Here is a 19,608-nt window from a genome sequence, read left to right as displayed (position 1 = left end):
TTATACTTGCTACTGATTTATAAAGTAAGAATGGAAAATGAACTACTTGAGTCTGTGGTTGGAACTTAACGTATCTCAGCTGAAATATGCATTTTCAGTATTCTAGCACATTGCTACCTCTTTACGTTCATTTTATTCTTAGCGCTTTAATGCAAACGTTTGTGCAAGCTAATGCTAACATTTGTGTAGTGCAGCTAACGCTAACGTTCATGTAACTATTTTAAAATGAAAAACACATCGTACTGGTGCCACATTAAGTTGTTTGATTGAAGCATCACATATTTGGAACTGTGAAAAGTGAACCAATGCAAGTTTGGTACAAAAAGACGATAACTACGCATCAAATCGACGCGGACCGCAAGCCCTGTGATTGGTCCGCTCAGCGGCATTGTGTTTCTCACATTTACAGCACTTCCGGGATCCCTGCTCTTCGGCCACACATTGGCCGTATATTTCATCTCCTCCTCTCTATTCTTCCCCGTGTTACAGATGGAGGTAGTCGGTGACCTCCAGGGCTCCTAACGAGCCCATCATTGAGAGCACCTGCCCTCATTAGACCCAGCTTGAGCTCATCAGCCTGGCTGCTCAATAAAAGGAGATGTTGTCCCTCAGTTTAGTGTGTGCAACAGAGAAGTCAACACCTTCAGTTGGTTCCTCTGAGTTTTGTCTGAAGAGTGTTGTTGAGAGAGAGAGTGTGTGTTGGGGAGAAAAGGAGGGTGACAAAGAGAATTAAAAAGAGGTTTGATCTCTCAGGAAATTTTCCGTAACACCTGTAATCATGTCTGTATGATAAACAGCAGCATATATCAGCTGTAGATTAACTTAATTAGCTTATCCTAAAAAATATAATAATAGAATAATTTTTTCACCGGAACCTGCATAAAACACTCTCCACACATACACCCACCCACTCACACTGCTGATTCAACTGAAGTTCACATCTCATCTCTTTTTTAAGTATTATGTTTTTGTCAATTAATTAGTTTAATTTAAGCATTTTTCCCATGTCTCTCTCCTTTTATTTGCCATGGCCTTTTGAGCCAGTCATGACAGCCCCACCACCGTTAGTACACATTCTGTGGGGAACTGGGTCCCTTATTGTAAATGGAGAACAGTGGAATGGATCCAAGAAACATTCTATATTTCTGCGTTCATATTCTACCCATGCATTGACCCTTGGACGAGAATAAACATACCTGGGTGTTCAGACAAAAGTAATAGTTAGCTATTAAATATCAGTAATTACCATGCCAGTATACATATATACCTAGGAGTATAGTGTATGTAAACATTGGTACAGTCCTTGACAGAAGTGTGTCTGTACACTTGTAGATACAGTAACAGAGCAGTTCAGAGAAAATATAAAGTAGGATGTCCTGGAGTGACAAAATTATTTAAACTCTGTGTTATTGAAAATAGTGCAACATAGATATAGTAAAGGTTAAAACAAAAAAACATATACACATTTTAAATTTGATACCAGCAACACATTCAAAAAAGTTGGGACCGGAAAAGTGAACATGCACATAACATAATGACAGGCATTACAGGCCCTGCATAATAAAAATATTAAGAGTTCCTTCAACTGACTACATTGCAAAAACTCAAAATCTTACCAAGTGAAATTGTCTCATTTTTAGTCTAAATGTCTTCTCCAACTTGATTTAAATAACTTAACTTAACAAGTAACATTTGAGCAAGATAGAGGGACTTGTTTTAAGACATCTTAAATATCTTGTTAAGTCAAACAATCTTGAAATTATCTTGTTTTGAGTTGTAATTTAGAAGAAACAAGGTTTATTTTACATTTCAGACATTTTTCAAGCTGAGATCTTATTTGTAGAAGACGGATAATCTTGATTTAAGACAAACCCTTTACTTGATTTAAGTAAATGCATTGAGAATCTATCAGAAAACAGCTCCATTGATGAAAGAAAGAAAGACAGACAGAAAGAAAGAAAGAAAGAGAGAAAAGTTGTTTTTTTTAAGGGTGGGTTTCAGTTTTCAGACACTGTTTCTTCTAAATCATAAGAAAATATACATCCTCAAACTACATGCACACAATGAAACACCTACTTTAGATCATAGCTGGCTTATCCTAAAAAACAACATGAATGAATATTAGTATATCCAGCTCACTATGAGAAGACATTATATCTCAAAATGCTCAAATTAAACTTTGTCATCTTATTTCAAGTACAAGATGGTCTTAAACCTAGAGAAGTGCTGCTATAATACAACTCAAATGAAGGTGAATATATCTCAAATGAAGAAGTTGACATGAAATGTATTAGTGCAAAAATATTTTTTTGATTGAAAAAATACTAACTGTTATCATTCCTGTCTTATTCTGATACACTATGCTTTACAATACTGGTCAAATATTGCTTAAAATAAGTTTTCCCTGCTTATTTTAAGACCACAGTTTTCTAAATATTATGTCTTATTTTAAGGAATCTTATCAAGCAAATTTTCATTTTTTCTATTGGCAGTTTTTTTTGCTTATTTCAAGGTAAAAGTACCTTGCTTTTGTAGGGGCATTTTTTCCAGTGTACAGCTCAAACTGTGACTGTAACAGAACATTTTCAACAGAAGAAATATATTATTTTGCCTTTATTCTAAAAGGGTAGGACAATAGGAGTGGCAGTGGGGAAAGACATACCCTCAAAGGGGTAAAGCCTCTGTACATGACTTGTCCACTTAGCCAATGCCAGGCCCCTGAAATAAAGCAATTTTTAAAATGAATGAAACAATTTCTGAATGGTTTGAAAAATCTGTCGTACACATGAGTAAGTAGCCATGAAATAAGCAGGATCATGATAGTGAGTGGGTTGTTGTCATGGAGGAACCCTTTCAGCCTGTGGAGTTTCTAATGATTATCAGCTGATTGAGCTGCAGCGAGCATAGACTGTATAAAATATGGACGTAGTATCCAGTGATGGGTGACGTCACCCATCTGTTTCTGAAGCGTTGTTTTGATCATTGGCGGCAGCCATATTGCTGCTGTCGAGCGATTGTGACGTAAAGAGGCGAAGTTTGAGCCTCCTAGCCAGCAGCTACAGTGTTCCTGCAGGCAGCTCTGCCTCTCATTGGATAACTTGTAATCTCAATATCTTCAAAATTGCTGCATTAGAAAAAAATTCATCCCCTGTACAGTGAAAGCAGATCGAGAAATGAGCTATCCAGACTACACTTGTCTTTTGTACGAGGCGGTAAATATGTTAATTTCTGCTGTAAAGATCGTCTTTTTCCCATTCATGTGTATGTGAGCCAGCCTCAAGCGGATCCTTGATGAACTGCAGCTTTTAACACTTCCGCATTGGACTCATATTTTTAGACCGGAGGTTGCCACTTGGCAGCGAGCAGTGCCCAAGTTTACAAAGTTATTTCAAAAATAGTGTTACATTTTAAATTTTCCTCAAAAGACATTAAAAACAGCAACAAACCATGCTCTCGCCGTAGTAAAGTCACAAATTAGACAGTTCCTAACAGGAATCAAGTTTCAACAGAAGGGAAAGAAACATTTTTGACAGCCATTCTTCATCGCAACTTTTAAAGACATTTAACTTCCTTGAAAGAAAGTCCCATGCAAGGCAGAACATTTCAACAGGCTGAAAAAGGGGCTGAGATCTAACAGGCTACATGCCACTTTTTTCCTGCCAAGTCTTTATGTGGGGACAAAGAAAGAACTACTCCCCGCGTCTCGAACAAGAGGTCTCGTAATCACCGGTTGTCAACCTGCTGTTTGCATCACAGAAAATGCTCTTTTAGTTAGACAGTTTTGGAAGTTTTATTTCCTGCAGACTTACAGAAAGCCTATAAAAGCTCTGAGCTTCATGTATGCAGTTGTTGGCTGCAGCCTTCCTTTTATTTAAAATGATAAACACATTCAATCCTGAGTGTTTTTGGTGATTCACAACAACACACACAGACTTTCTGTGAAATATGAATGAGGAAGGGAAATACTTGATTCTGATTGGTCAAAAAAACATATCAACTGTTATAAAGTATTGACAGTTTCATCCTGATCACACGTCATATCAAATCAATCCGCAGAAAGGAGCTCTGTCACATTTCACCTCTGCCTGTTGACACTGTGGTAAAAGAGTTTCCGTCTCAGGCTGGACTCCACAGGGGAAATAATGACGGTTAGCAGGTGTATTGTCAGGAGTTGCTTTTGTTTAGTTTGTGTGTTACTTGTTTTGTATTTTGTAATTGTTTACCAGTTTTATTTTATAGATTGACCTTGTTGTGTTTCAGGTCTTGTTTCCTCTGTGTGTATTCTGTTTGTTATAAATTTAACTTTTCATGTCTTGTGTTGTATTCTCAATTTGCTTTATTGGCATGAACAAAGACATGTTGTTGCCAAAGCACATAAAAGTCATACACATACATGACATATATATTCATTACATATAGTGTTGTATTTTCTGTGTTTCTTTTATATCGTGTTTCCTGTTTTATTTTGTAGTTATTGCTCCCTGTGTGTCTAGTTTAATTTTACTTCCTGTGTTTTCCCTCCTTTTTGATTGTCTTCACCTGTGCCGTGTTGTTCTCATCTGTGTCTCATTACCCAGTGTGTGTATATAGTCTCTGGATGTTTTCGAAACCGCCTGCTATAGGCAGTATGTACTGATTTGGCCAAAATTCAGTATGTAGTATGTAGTATGAGAAAAAGAGCAAAATCTGCAGTATGCCAAAACTCCCCGGATGTCCACTGATGTGTACGGAAGAACAGACCCAACAGAACAGTCATACTACATACTGAATTCACACACAGTATGTAGCAGGCCTTTCCGTTTTTTTCTATGTAGCAGAAACGGCCTGCTACATACTACCTATGCATGTAGTTTGCAGTAGGTACTGCCTACTACATACTGCGTTTGAAGGTAGTCTGTAGTATGACTGTTCTGTTGGATCTGTTCTTCCGTATGCTGGGTCAGACGTCACAGGATTTCTGGTTTTGGAAGTAAACAACGGCCAAGCTGACAATGAAACTGCTTCTTTAGCATCACTTATGATTTAAAAAGTTAAGAAGTGGTTTATATGGAATTTAATTACTTTCACAGCACCTAAGAACGGAGTATGTTGTTTTTTGTTAATTAAATCTTTAATTTTAGTCTGCATTTTGAATCAGTCTGAAGGATCCCTTATATCCACTGTTCTCTCCATCAGGTACTGATGACGAGCTGCACAGCTGTCTTATCTGTCAAACACAGGGAATGCCTCATCGAAACTTATCACAAAAGCTTTTAATTTATTTCACGTGGAAATCTGTCTGAGAGATCAGTGATCAGTGATATAAGATTCAAAGATTCAAAGGTTTTTATTGTCAATTTTCACTGTATATACGAGACATACAGGAAAAACGAGATGCTGTTTCTCTCTTCCAGCTTTTAAATATCTAAAATTTAAATATAAAATACAATAAAATATATTAAAATACAGTATATAAAAACAGCCTATGTACACAGTGCAGGTAGACAGTTTCAAAATGGACAATGTAAATAGATAACAGTGCAAATGATATTAAGGTGCAGACAGTATTCGAGATAAGTAAATGATTAAGTAAACGGTTAATGTGCAAAAAGCAGGTGAGGTACAGTCCTTGTATGCAGTGGGTGTGCTACAGTCCAGGGGGCAGAGGGGGGAGGTAGTGAGTGGAGTTCAGCATCCTGACAGCCTGGTGGAAAAAGCTGTTCAACAGTCTGGTGGAGCGGGCCCGGAGGCTCCGGTACCTTTTCCCTGAAGGCAGGAGACTGAAGAGGGAGTGGTAGGGGTGGGAGGTGTCTCCAGCGATGCTGATGGCTCTGCTGGTGAGGCGGGTGTGGAAAATGTCTGTGAGGGGGGGCAGAGGAGCACCGATGATCCTGCTGGCTGTGTTCACTATGCGCTGCAGAGTCTTTTGGCAGGAGGCAGTGCAGCCACCAAACCACACAGCGAGTGAGGACGCTCTCGATAGTACCTCTGTAAAAGGAGAACATGATGGGGGTTGGGACTCGTGCTTTCTTCAGTTTGCGGAGGAAGTAGAGCCGTTTTTGAGCCTTCTTGGCCAGCGATGCAGTATTGTTTGTCCAGGAGAGGTCATCAGAGATGTGCAGTCCCAGGAACTTGGTACTGCTCACCCTCTCCACAGCAGCGCCGTTGATGGTTGATAAGTCCCGTGGCCCTTTATTTACATGCATTCCTGTAATTTGTTCAACAGAACACAACAGTCTACATAGTTATAATGTCTCAAATGATTATATTTTCTGCAGATCAGGGCTGTAAGAGTAACGTGTGGAAAAAAAACAACAACTTGTGAAGGGGTGTGGCATGCTGCACCTGCACCCATCAAGCTTTGTCTTCGGTCTGAAGAGTCAAAGCGACATCCTGTCTCCTCAATCCTCTCCTCCTCCGGGCACATTTAAGGAAATGGAAGATCCTTTAGCATGCCGGAGTGGGTTTGATTTCTTGGTCAGTTGAAGAGATGGGATAAAATAATGTGTATATTAATGTAAAGAGAAACATCCATAGTATTGTTGGAATAAGACATCAGGCCTTTTATTATGCCGAGTGTGATACCGGTCCCGATTGAGTCATACAGTTTTATGTTCGTTTTAACCTGGTGGCTCACTACCTTTATAAATACTGCCTATCCACAGCCATGATCCACAAGTGATGGACTTTGGAGTCAGGACAACGTGGCTATTGATGTCTTTCCTTATTTGGACTTTGAACTTTTATGCTTCATAGAGAATTTCCGATTTATCATCAGGGTTTGATTAGAGGCTGCGTCACTGTGCTGATCTGTTATCTGTCTGATAGGGTTTCATGGTCTCTGCCAGGTGTAGTTGCATCACTTTCAAGAAAGGATTCAGTAGGCCATATCTCACATTTTACACCTTGTGTTTTGACAGGAAAACATTTCCAAGAAAGAGTGGAGTGCGGTGTCTTGACAGGAAATCAACTCGGTATCTGTTTCGTCTGGAAGGAAAATAATAAAGAGATATCTTAACAAAGATCCAGTTAGACAAATAACTGAACGTGGTCTCAGATGGGAGCATCACCTGCACTTGTGTATTGTATTTCAGTCTGAACCATGACAGTCCATGGGCAGTCAATGGAGCAGATCTGAAGGAGGCCATAGACTGTTCCCTCCTTTGTCTCTTCTGCCTTTTTTTTATAGATCGTTCGCATCTATCTCACTCTCAAGCAGTACTCACCAACACTCACCGGACTGCTGACACACTGAGTATGAGACAACACCTGTACATCCTCTATTATTGTCATTTTGTGTGATAAACTTTTGCACAGTTAAGTTTGAAACCATGTATTTCCAGATATTTTTGTCACATCTTGTGAGCCAGGTTATGACGTGCATCCCTGAGGAGATGAGGAAAAGCAGGCATCCCTTGATATAGTGTAAAAAAGGAGAATTAACCATTTGGATAATGCTATGGTAGTAGTACCAGTAGCCCTCTCGCCTAACACCACCATCGTATCAATGTAACTGAGACATGAAATTGAGAGAGAGGCCCAGTCTCAGGCCCAATCTCAATGTCCTCCCTAAGCCCTGAGCCCTTCTCGACTTAATTGACGTCAGCTGTGAAGTGATGGAGGGCAGGAGGCTGTAAGGGCTTAAACTGTAGAACTGGAATGGGACAGCACTTTGAGACTTCTCATGTGACCTGCATGACGTCACCAGCTCACCTTAATGATATTAAGAATCTTTATTGCACAATTTTTACTTTCCTCAAATTCAAGGCGCTTAAGGGTTTGACTGACTGCCATGTGATCCAGGCTCTTACCATACAGACTGCTTAACCACAACATTTAAAATATATAAATAGGCCATATAACTATGGGAATCCCGTGTTTCAAGTCACAATGCTATGAACTCTGGGTAATTCCCTTACGCTAAGTCTGCAAAAATGCCCAATTACAGAAAGGGTGTATAAAGGGTTCAAAAAGTCAGTAAGAGATCCCTCACACACCTGATGATTTGACAGAGGGACAGCCTTAAGCCCTCACGGACTTAGCGGGAACGCGCCTCAAAGTCAGTGATGGCTTGCGGGTGGAGTTTGGTACTGGGCCTCATCAAGATACAAAGAAGACCACATTTACTGAGTGCATTCTAATAATGTTTACGTAATCTCTTTAAGAATATATTCTGACCCTTGAATCAATCAAGGAGAGAACAATCTTACTTTAAGATTAAGAGGTTGGCTTTAATCTTTTTTACTGCTCTCACAATCTTTGCCAAATTTCATGATTTATCATTACAGTATATGACCACTTTCTTCCTCCTTGTATAACACTTTGGTGTGCTGACTCATTGTTTCCTCTCCGTCTCCTTCCTCCTCCTGACAAACTATCTGTTTCTTTGTAAATGACTTAGCCATCATCACGCTGTGTCCTTCTCCCATCCAAATTCCTCTTTGTCTTCTCTCATATTCCTTTTCCTTTTTCATATTTTCCTCACATATGTTGTTTTTTCTGCTATGTTGCAAAACTATTTCAACTTTTCTGTCAGGGATGTACGTGTTTAGTCGAGTAAACAGTTGCAGGTTGTCAACCTCATTAATCTATATCACAATTACTACACTGGAAAATATGCCCCACCAACCAAAACTTATTTCAAGGAACCTTTACCTTGAAATAAACAAAAAAAAATCTGCCAATAGAAAAAGTGAAAATTAGCTTGGTAAGATTTCTTAAAATAAGACGTAATATTTAGAAAACAGTGATCTTAAAATTAGCAGGGAAAACTTATTTGAATCAATATTTGACCAGTATTTTAAAGCTTAGTGTCTCAGAATAAGACAGGAATGATAACAATTAGTATTTTTTCACTCCAAAAAAGATTTTTGCACTAATACATTTCATGTCAACTTCTTCATTTGAGATATATTCACCTTAATATGAGTTGTATTATAGCGGCACTTATCTAGGTATAAAGACCATCTTGTACTTGAAATAAGATGACAAAGTTTAATTTGAGCATTTTGAGATATAATGTCTTCTCATAGTGAGCTGGATATACTAATATTCAGTCATGTTGTTTTTTAGGATAAGCCAGCTATACTCTAAAGTGGGTTTTTCATTGTGTGCATGTAGTTTGAGGATGTATATTTTTATCTGATTTAGAAGAAACAGTGTCTGAAAACTGTAACCCAACCTTAAAAAAACAACTTTTCTTTCATTCTTTCTTTCTTTTATCAATGGAGCTGTTTTCTGATAGATTCTCCAATGAAGTGCATTTACTTAAATCAAGTAAAGGGTTTGTCTTAAATCAAGATTATCCATCTTCTACAAATAAGATCTACTTTATATTTTCTCTGAACAGCTCTGTTACTGTATCTACAAGTTTACAGACACACCTTTGTCAAGGACTGTACCAATGTTTACTTATGCTATTCTTACTCCTAGGTATATATGTATACTGGCATGGTTTTTACTGATATTGAATAGCTAATTATTACTTTTTTCTGATTACCTAGGTATGTTTATTCCCGTCCATTCTCGTCCAAGGGTTAATGCATGGGTAGAATATGAACGCAGAAATATAGAATGTTGCTCTCCGTCCATACAATCTTAGATCTGTTCCACTGTTCTCCATTTACAATAAGGGACCCAGTTCCCCACAGAATGATGGTGTACCAACGGTGGTGGGGTAGTCATGACTGGCTCAAAAGGCCATGGCAAATAAAGGAGAGAGACATGGAAAAAACCTATTATATTAACTAATTTATTGACAAAAACATAAATAATACTTAAAAAAAGATGAGATGTGAACTTCAGTTGAATCAGCAGTGTGAGTGGGTGGGTGTGTGTGTGGAGAGTGTTTTATGCAGGTTCCGGTGGAAAAGAAGAGAAATGTAACTAGGGACACGAAGAGAATTCTCCTGAAACAATAAAAAAGTTTTGTAATGATTAACACTGACCCCGTCTGCTCCAAGCCACACCCACCAGTTACTTCTATCTGCAAAACAAAACACAAGGCAGAACAACCAAACAGGCCAGGGGACCATCACAATGGACACAACAATCGTTACACTTTTTCTTCAGAGATACTGAATAGAACCCTGCTTATTTCCAAACCAAGTGTTGCTCTAGACTTTATTTTCTTTCTGTTCTGTGCTATCATCACCTCTGTTATTCTCATCATTGTAAAGGGACTCAGGGCTGGACCAGTGGAAGTATACAAAGATAGAAAGATGCCCCAGAGAAACCACAGAGATGATGGCTTTATTGAAATGCTGCTCAGTTTTATATCAGAGACATAAACACAGGACTGGTCTCCTCTGAGGTTTTGTCTTCCAATGACATTCTTTCAGAGACAGGGATGATGTCGACTTCAGAGAAACAGTTATTTCTTTTGAAAGGGTTGAAAGTTATAATTACCAAGAGTATTTGTTTCCCCGCAGTTCTCAGACAAAAACACATGCAGGTTCAAAATACTAGATTCAACCTGCAAACCCATGGAGGAGGACTTAAGGCATGAAGCACCCTGGAAAGATCCTTGGTCTATCCTCTGATCTGCAAGTCTCAGCCTCAAGCAGGTTCTCGATGAATTGCAGTTTATAACACTTCCGCATGGGCTTCATTTATATATATATATATGATAATAATAATAATAATAATAATAATAATAATAATAATAATAATAATAATAATAATAATAATAATAATCCAGATTATGAAATAATAAATCCACAGTTATATGCAGTGTCTCTCTGTGACACTTTAATGTTAAAATTTGAAGTTGATAGGCAGGGGCGTTGCCAGGAATTCTGGCCGCCCTGAAAAAATATATCTCAGTAGGTCCCATCACCACAGCCAACCCTACAAAATATAACATTGCTGCTATAATACTGGTTTATTTGCATTAAACAAAAATATATGCTTCAAACTATCCTGGTAAACTGACTGAAATCTAAGCTACATATCAATATATATATATATTTTTAACAATTTTTCCAAATGTAACTGCACAATATTAACCTTCAGACTGTCCACCTCTTTAAACAAGATTATTTGAAGCCAAGTGACTTGTTGAATAACAACAAAGGGGCATTATTTGGTATAATCTAACCTCATGAAGTCAAATAAAACTCTAAAAACCTACAGCTTACTTTCAATCAGGCTCACGGTCTGTTCCACAGCCACTGTCCACTCAGCACCCCCGGAGCTGCCTGCTGCTGACAGACAGCTGCGGTCAAAACGTGAACAGAGACTCCTCTTTTTTCCAGAAAGCAATTCTGAATGTTTGTTTATTTATTCAGACAATTTTAGTTATCTTATTGCAGTTAAAACAAAAGAAAAGAAAAGCGTAGTAGAAAACACATTTTATGTCAGGCCCATCAAGGGCCCCCCTCCCCACTTGGGCCCTAGGTAGTCAGTCCCACTTTTCCCCCCACTACGACGCCCCTGTTGATAGGACTAGTCGAGACAGAAAGGGCAAATCAAAGTCTTTACAAACTAAACATGTAGACTCCTGCACAGCGAATGCTCCGGTGGATCTGGCGCAGAGGTAGAATTCAGGGCTTACTCTGGGTTGACCTACCAGGTTGATAATCAACTTCATGAGACCAGGATTTCTTTTGTCAGGGTTAATGATGCCAACCAAAAGATACTCAGGGTATGTTGTACAGACAAAGCTTAAGTTCAACCTTTTGCTTTTTTTCCTAAAGGCAGAAAGGGACACTTCAGAGCAAAGAGAAAGAGGTACTGCTTCATCCACAGGGGAAGCCATAAACAACACAAACAGGAAGTCCCTCACAGGAGCTTTAATCAGCGTGTCTCCAAACACAAAAGTGCCTCAGTTTATTCTGAGACGTACAAATGGATACTTGTCTGTGTAGTTTCGGACGGTGCACACTGAAAAGTTCATCTTAGTGTTCCTCAGATATTAGAAACTAAACATAAACAGTAACACAACATGAATGAAAGTATAATAAGTAAATAAATAATACATATAAACCATTGCCTTACAGAGTGTTTCGGGGGGTTTAATTGTTTATGTAGCAAGACACAACAAATAATTCTGAAGGGTGCCAAATGAAGCATAAGAGAATGACAGCCTGAAATGAAACACCCTGTGCGGCCCACGCTTCTGACCACAGGTCACTACAGCCTTTTACAATGTTACACAACTCACACTTCAATGCTCCACCTTCTTTCAGGAACATTAAAGTGACTTTGACCGGTTGGGCTTCCTCATTGTCTCTCATTCACCAGAGGAAGGTATATTAACACATCCTCTTAAAGTCTTCATCAAGGTAAGGAGCTTTTCATCTATAACAGAAAATGCTGCAGATTAATGGAAAAAAGGCAAAACAAGTAAATGCATAAATAAATGAAGAGTATCTGATGTTATGTCCTTGAGGTAGCAATAGCAGCAGATCACTTTTAAAGTTAGAAACGATTGAGTGCTTAATTTTAAGTGCTTTAATTTGGACCATTATTTGATTCATTGAACAGATCAGATTTGTCATCTCTCTGGTTTTCTTTTATTTACTGGTGGACGGTAACAAGGTAAACTTACTGGACAAATTTACTTAGAGATATTAAGACTTTTAAATGTAAATTAAAAACGTATTTATTCAGTCTGGCTTTTATATAGGGTTTAACAATTGTATTACTTACCTTTTACTGTAATATTGATTTAAATGCTGCTTTATTATTTTAGTCATTTTAAGTCTTATCTTATTCTATTTTTATTTATTTAATCATTAATTTATTTATTTTATTTATCTACTCAGTTTTATTGATATTTTCAGACTTTTCGACTATTATTATTGTTATTATTATTATTATTAATATTATTACTATTATTATTATTATTATCCCCTCATATGTCTTGCCATTGTTTTACTTAGCTTGATTGATTGATTGACTTATCTAAATGTGGTCAAAGTCAAAAAGTCAAAGTCTTCTCTATTGTCAAAAACTGCAGTATGCACCAGAAATACAGAGGATTTGATATTGCGTTTCTCTCTCAGACCGTAGCAACGGCAACAACAGATACACATAGAAAATACACACAAGATGAAGAAAATGGATAAAAAAGACCAAGCTAGAAAAAGATAAGCTTAAGTGAAAAGAAGTAAGTTAATAAATATAATTAAAACACGGTTAAAAGCAGTGCAAAAAATTACTGTAGTGCCATTTAATCAGCTTATTTGTCTGGCAAAGTGAGTGTGTGCGTGTTCAGCCCTGAGGATGACAGACCTCCAGTGAGGATGACAGACCTCCAGTGAGGATGTACAGACCTCCAGTGAGGATGACAGACCTCCAGTGAGGATGACAGACCTCCAGTGAGGATGTACAGACCTCCAGTGAGGATGACAGACCTCCAGTGAGGATGACAGACCTCCAGTGAGGATGACAGACCTCCAGTGAGGATGACAGACCTCCAGTGAGGATGACAGACCTCCAGTGAGGATGTACAGACCTCCAGTGAGGATGACAGACCTCCAGTGAGGATGACAGACCTCCAGTGAGGATGACAGACCTCCAGGGAGGATGACAGACCTCCAGTGAGGATGACAGACCTCCAGGGAGGATGTACAGACCTCAGTGAGAATGTACAGACCTCAGTGAGGAAGTACAGACCTCAGTGAGGATGTACAGACCTCAGTGAGGATGTACGGACCTCAGTGAGGATGTACAGACCTCCAGTGAGGATGTACAGACCTCAGTGAGGAAGTACAGACCTCAGTGATGATGCACAGACCTCAGTGAGGATGTACGGACCTCAGTGAGGATGTACAGACCTCAGTGAGGATGTACAGACCTCAGTGAGGATGACGGACCTCAGTGAGGATGTACAGACCTTTGTGAGGACGACGGACCTCAGTGAGGAAGTACAGACCTCAGTGATGATGCACAGACCTCAGTGAGGATGTACGGACCTCAGTGAGGATGTACAGACCTCAGTGAGGATGTACAGACCTCAGTGAGGATGACGGACCTCAGTGAGGATGTACAGACCTTTGTGAGGACGACGGACCTCAGTGAGGATGTACAGACCTCAGTGAGGACGACGGACCTCAGTGAGGATGTACAGACCTTTGTGAGGATGACGGACCTCAGTGAGGATGTACAGACCTCAGTGAGGACGACGGACCTCAGTGAGGATGTACAGACCTTTGTGAGGATGACGGACCTCAGTGAGGATGACAGACCTTAGTGAGGATCACAGACCTCAGTGAGGACGACGGACCTCAGTGAGGACGATGGACCTCAGCAAGGATGACTGACCTCAGTGAGGATCACAGACCTCAGTTTCTGTACTTGAGTATTGTTTTTTTGGGGGGGACCTGTGACTTTACTTCTCTACATTTGCCAGACAAATATTGTACTTTTGAATCCGCCAAATTTATATGAATGTTCATTTCTTGCTAAATTTGCTCTGAAGTCCTTCTTTGTTCTAAGGTCAGAAAGACAGTTCTGCGTGTGGTTTATCTGAGTGGGGTTGCAGCACCTGTACGTGGTGTAGACGCAGAGCAAGAAGCAAGTTGTCAAATCTGCTGCATATTTTAATAACCAAACCTGCTCTGTTCAACATTTACTCTCCAGCGTGTGAACAGCTTTAGAAGAAAACATGGTAAAAGGTCAGGAATCCCATCCTAGAATGGATGCACCTCCGTACCCTGGCCCCCCACTGAGCACTAACTATGGGTTCATGCATCCCCCGCCTACTGGTGAGAATACAAAAACCTGTTGCCTGTATTTTTGTCTTAAACTGAATTTGCTTCTTTTCTTTAAGTCGTTGCGTTGTTGTTGAAACTTTTTTTCAGCCAGTTTATTGTTCTGTTCTTTAAACCTTTCTCATGCTGCTTCCTTTCCATCTCTAGCTCAACAACCTATGTCCCAGTATGTCCCACAGCAGCCTTACACCGTACAGCCTGGTGAGGGTCTCTCTGAAAAAACGTCTCAAAAATTTGAAATCAAATTGTAAAAAATTACACAAGTAAGAGAGCTTGAAATTCAGAGTGAGGTTGATAAAGTGCAGTGGATTGTTCTTTCAGTGTGCTGTTTGTGTTTCTTACAGTGAACCTGGTGGTACAGGACCTACCCATGGATTATCCTGGACGGATGAGGTGTCCTGATTGCCGAAGGATTGTTCTTACTGAAGTCTCGTACATAAATGGAGCATGCACATGGCTGACTTGTTTCTTAATAGGATTTTTCCTGTAAGTAGAAACCAAGCATACAAACAAACAAAAACACACACACACACACACACACACACACACACACACACACACACACACACACACACACACACACACACACACCAAAAAAAAAATGGGTATCGGTAATCGGCTAAATGAGTCGTAAAATATCGGATATATGGATATCGGATATTGGCAAAAAATCCAATATCGTGCATCCCTGGTTCTTTTAGTAGTTATGGCAGTTGCACTAACTGTATGGTCTTTTAAAATGTTCTTTATTTTGCACATGCAGTCAAACACACCTTTTCCTCAAGGCCTTTCCCCATTAGCTAGTGCACTGCAAAAACTCAAAATCTTACAAAGGGAAATTGTCTCATTTTTAGTCTAAATGTCTTCACCCACTTGATTTAAATAACTTTACTTAACAAGTAACATTTGAGCAAGATAGAGGGACTTGTTTTAAGACATCTTAAATATCTTGTTAAGTCAAACAATCTTGAAATGATCTTGTTTTGAGTTGTAATTTAGAAGAAACAAGGTTTATTTTACATTTCAGACATTTTTCAAGCTGAGATCTTATTTGTAGAAGGCGGATAATCTTGATTTAAGACAAACCCTTTACTTGATTTAAGTAAATACATTTTATTGGAGAATCTATCAGAAAACAGCTCCATTGATAAAAGAAAGAAAGAAAGAAAGAAAGAAAGAAAGAAAGAAAGAAAGAAAAAAAGAAAGAAAAGTTGTTTTTTAAGGATGGGTTACAGTTTTCAGACACTGTTTCTTCTAAATCAGATAAAAATATACATCCTCAAACTACATGCACACAATGAAACACCTACTTTAGAGCATAGCTGGCTTATCCTAAAAAACAACATGACTGAATATTAGTATATCCAGCTCACTATGAGAAGACATTATATCTCTAAATGCTCAACTTAAACTTTGTCATCTTATTTGAAGTACAAGATGGTCTTAAACCTAGAGAAGTGCTGCTATAATACAACTCAAATGAAGGTGAATATATCTCAAATGAAGAAGTTGACATGAAATGTATTAGTGCAAAAATATTTTTTTGGGTGAAAGAATACTAATTGTTATCATTCCTGTCTTATTCTGAGACACCAAGCTTTAAAATACTGGTCAAATATTACTTAAAATACGTTTTTCCTGCTAATTTTGAGGTCACAGTTTTCTAAATATTACGTCTTATTTTAAGAAATCTTACCAAGCAAATTTTCACTTGTTCTTTTGACAGATTTTTTTGTTAATTTCAAGGTAAAGGAACCTTGAAATATGTATTTTTTTCTTGTTTTTGGAGGGGCATTTTTTCCAGTCTTGTTGTCCCCACCTACTCCCTACTCCACCTACCTGGCCCTGTGAAGCGACCTTTGGTTTCTCGAAAGGCGCTATATAAATCCCAGTTATTATTATTATTATTATGATTATTATTATTATTATTATTATTATTATTATTATTATTTATTTTATTCATTTTACATGTCCTTTGAGGCATTGTAAAGCACTTTGTAACATAGTTTTTGAAAAGTCCTCCATACATAAAGATTATTATTATTCATTATTATTATTACAGAGTGCACATTGCTGTGATAAAGTGTGACTCAAATCTTGTTCTGATGTATTACAACAGGTGCTGGCCTTGCTGTTGTATCCCCTTCTGCTCGAAAGGTCTTAAGGACGTGGAACACTCCTGCCCTCAATGTCAGAAAGTCCTGCATCGTTACAAACGAGGGATGTAGACCTGCTCAGCAAGAGGAAAGATTCAGCCATGACCAGGGGCACGGCATGGATGAGAAAAGTCAGTTATGACTCCGGGGGCCCGTGACTGACAGGGACCATAGAGGATATCAGAACAATACGTTATGTCATATCACATAAAATGTTAGCGCTATATGCCTCTTCTGTAGGATACATAACATTGAACATTTTACCGTACGATCACTCCCTTTACTGTTTTTATCACTCTCGTAACTTTACAGTGAACTGGTAAATCAGTTGTTGACCTTTCAAAATAAAGCCTGTTGAATCAAAACAGGAAATAAATCAACCTAGGCATAAGACAGTAAAAAAAAAAGCAAAATAAAAGCATTTCAAATAAAAGCTGCATGAAGTAATCTATTCTCTAAAGCTTTAACACAAGTTTATACAAATCATATTTTCATATTTTTCACAGAATTCCTTGTTTTTGTTGTTTCAGCAGATATTTAATTATCGTAGACAGAACTGATTATAAAAAGTCGCCTTTCAATATTTACTCATACATTTAATTCTTCTGTTGCATCCGTTTATAAAATATTGCAAATTCATTAAAATCAAGAGTAAGTGTATATATTTATATTTTCTGTCAGATAATTTTCCTTTAAAAATGAAGTTAAAAAAATGACATTCGTACTGAAAAATGACCTTCAGCACATTTAAAAAAAAAAATCTGTCCTGCAGGGAATAATCCATTTTCAAAGAGTACATTTCACTGAATGCAGAAAATGTCATCTGTGTTTACACCTTGTAATAGTTTAAGGGTTAGTGTGGTTGTAATTTGATATTCTTTTTACAGGGCCCAAAATCCCTGTAGGTTTCTCTGACCAGGACTAATCAAACATCTGTACAGGAGACAAACCTTTCTATGCCAAGACATCAGATGTCAACATACCTGCTAGTCATACTTTAGAGAGAGATGTGCTGAAACGTAATTTTTCTTAACATATTTTTTATATTGATGTTCTTTGAGTTACATCTATGTAACAGTGTAATATAGTGGGGAATGTTCCCTTTCTCTTGTTTTTAATCTAAAAATGTGATGTAACTAAAGTGAAATCATTTCTCATTTTCTGTATTAAAAGTTATCACTTTTAAAACATTTGACTACATTTGGATTTTTTAACCTAATATTAAATTTTTTAAGATAAACAAAAATGCATATTGAACACAAAACATATTTGAACATGACAAAAATCACTGTTTGTCAAAAAATCTACAAAAGTCATATATCACATAACTTTAAATACTGACCATCTGAAGTTATTTATTGATCAGACACATACTGTGGAAAGCCATTTATCACAATAATAAGTGATATCGAAAAAGAAAAAAAACAACACTTTATCAACAATTTTATTTAACGATCAATTCTCTTTCGGCCAGCACACCAGAGATATTCAGAAAAGGAGCCATCAAAGACTGTCAGCCATCCTCAAACTAAAAGGACTCTATGTTGCCCCCCTGTCTCTCCAAGCATGACCATAGACTGTATAAATAATGGACGTAGTATCTGTGACGTCACAGTTTCTATAGCGCTGTTTTGAGGCCAATCGTCGGCGGCAGCCATATTGGAAATGCTGAACTCAACATAACTGCTGTTGAGCGAGTGTGAGGTAAAGAGGCGGGCTTTGAGCCTCCTCGCTTACAGTGTTCCTGCCTCTCGATCAAGTCAGCTGTGCCTCTCATAATGGAAAACTCTTAATCTAAATATCTTCGAAATTGCCAATTTTTGAAAAAAATCCACCCCCTCACAGTGTGTGCCGATCGAGAAATGAGCTATCCAGACTACACTCGTCTTTTGTCCCAGGCTGTAAACATGTTTATTTCTGCTGTAAAGATCGGCTTCTTTCACTTGGTGTGTATGTGGTTTCCGGTACTTCTGGAGCCAGCCTCAAGTGGACACTTGATGAACTGCAGTTTTTAGCACTTCCGCATTGGACTCATATTTTTAGACCAGAGGTTGCTGCTTGAGCATGACTCAATCCATCCTCCTATACTGTTCCACCAGGGCCATCACACGCATTGCAGCCTCAATGGAATAGGACATCACACATCCAATGAACACATATCTCATCCCACCCCCATCAGGTCGCAGAAACAGGGCATCAAAGTGTAGGAGGGCTCGCCTCGGGAAAAGCCTGATCCCTGCTGCTATAGCGGCCCTGAACAAAAGGCCTCGCTGAACATTGTAGAGTGCAGACTTTGTTTGTTTGAATGTTGATGTTGGTGTTTTGCTTGCCGTGTATTTCGTGTTCTTTTGGTGATGTACATTACCAGTCAAAATTTTGGAAACACCTTCTCATTCAACGGTTTGAATTTATTCTAATTATTTTAAACACTTTAGATTGATAGTGAAGACATCAAAACTATGAAAGAACATATATGGAATTATTGAATGAACAAAAAAAGTGTTGAACAAAGCAGAATATGTTTTATATTTTAGATTCTGTAAAGTAGACCCCTATTTCCTTCATGACAGCTTTGCACACTCTTGGTATTCTCTCAGTCTGCATGAAGTGGTCTCCTGGAGTGGTTTCTAATTAACATGAGCCTTGTCAAGAGTTCATTTGTAGAATGACTTGCCTCCTTAATGTGTTTGAGACCATCAGTTGTGTTGTTCAGAGGTAGGGTTAGTACACAATGGATAGCCCTGTTTGACTACTGT

General features: G+C 38.3%; 1 protein-coding gene across 2 annotated transcripts; it reads left to right on the top strand.

The window, feature by feature from the left end:
• The first annotated feature begins 627 nt into the window (after positions 1 to 627).
• Positions 628 to 17,942, top strand: LOC117816294 (LITAF domain-containing protein-like). Of its 2 annotated transcripts, XM_034688497.1 has the most exons (6): positions 628 to 739; positions 12,168 to 12,263; positions 14,566 to 14,690; positions 14,844 to 14,897; positions 15,041 to 15,182; positions 16,816 to 17,942. In XM_034688497.1, the coding sequence occupies exons 3-6, from the start codon at positions 14,591 to 14,593 to the stop codon at positions 16,922 to 16,924; spliced, it is 405 nt and encodes a 134-aa protein (XP_034544388.1). In that variant the 5' UTR covers positions 628 to 739; positions 12,168 to 12,263; positions 14,566 to 14,590; the 3' UTR covers positions 16,925 to 17,942. The 2 variants fall into 2 exon arrangements, with proteins under 2 accessions (XP_034544388.1, XP_034544389.1); XM_034688498.1 differs by lacking the exon at positions 12,168 to 12,263 and having other exon boundaries at positions 633 to 739.
• The last annotated feature ends 1,666 nt before the right edge of the window (positions 17,943 to 19,608 follow it).

This window comes from Notolabrus celidotus, chromosome 7, assembly GCF_009762535.1.
Source record: "Notolabrus celidotus isolate fNotCel1 chromosome 7, fNotCel1.pri, whole genome shotgun sequence".
In the NCBI taxonomy this organism is placed as follows: domain Eukaryota; kingdom Metazoa; phylum Chordata; class Actinopteri; order Labriformes; family Labridae; genus Notolabrus; species Notolabrus celidotus.
Note: the sequence above shows the minus strand (reverse complement) of the source record. Positions and strands in the feature narration are given on the sequence as shown.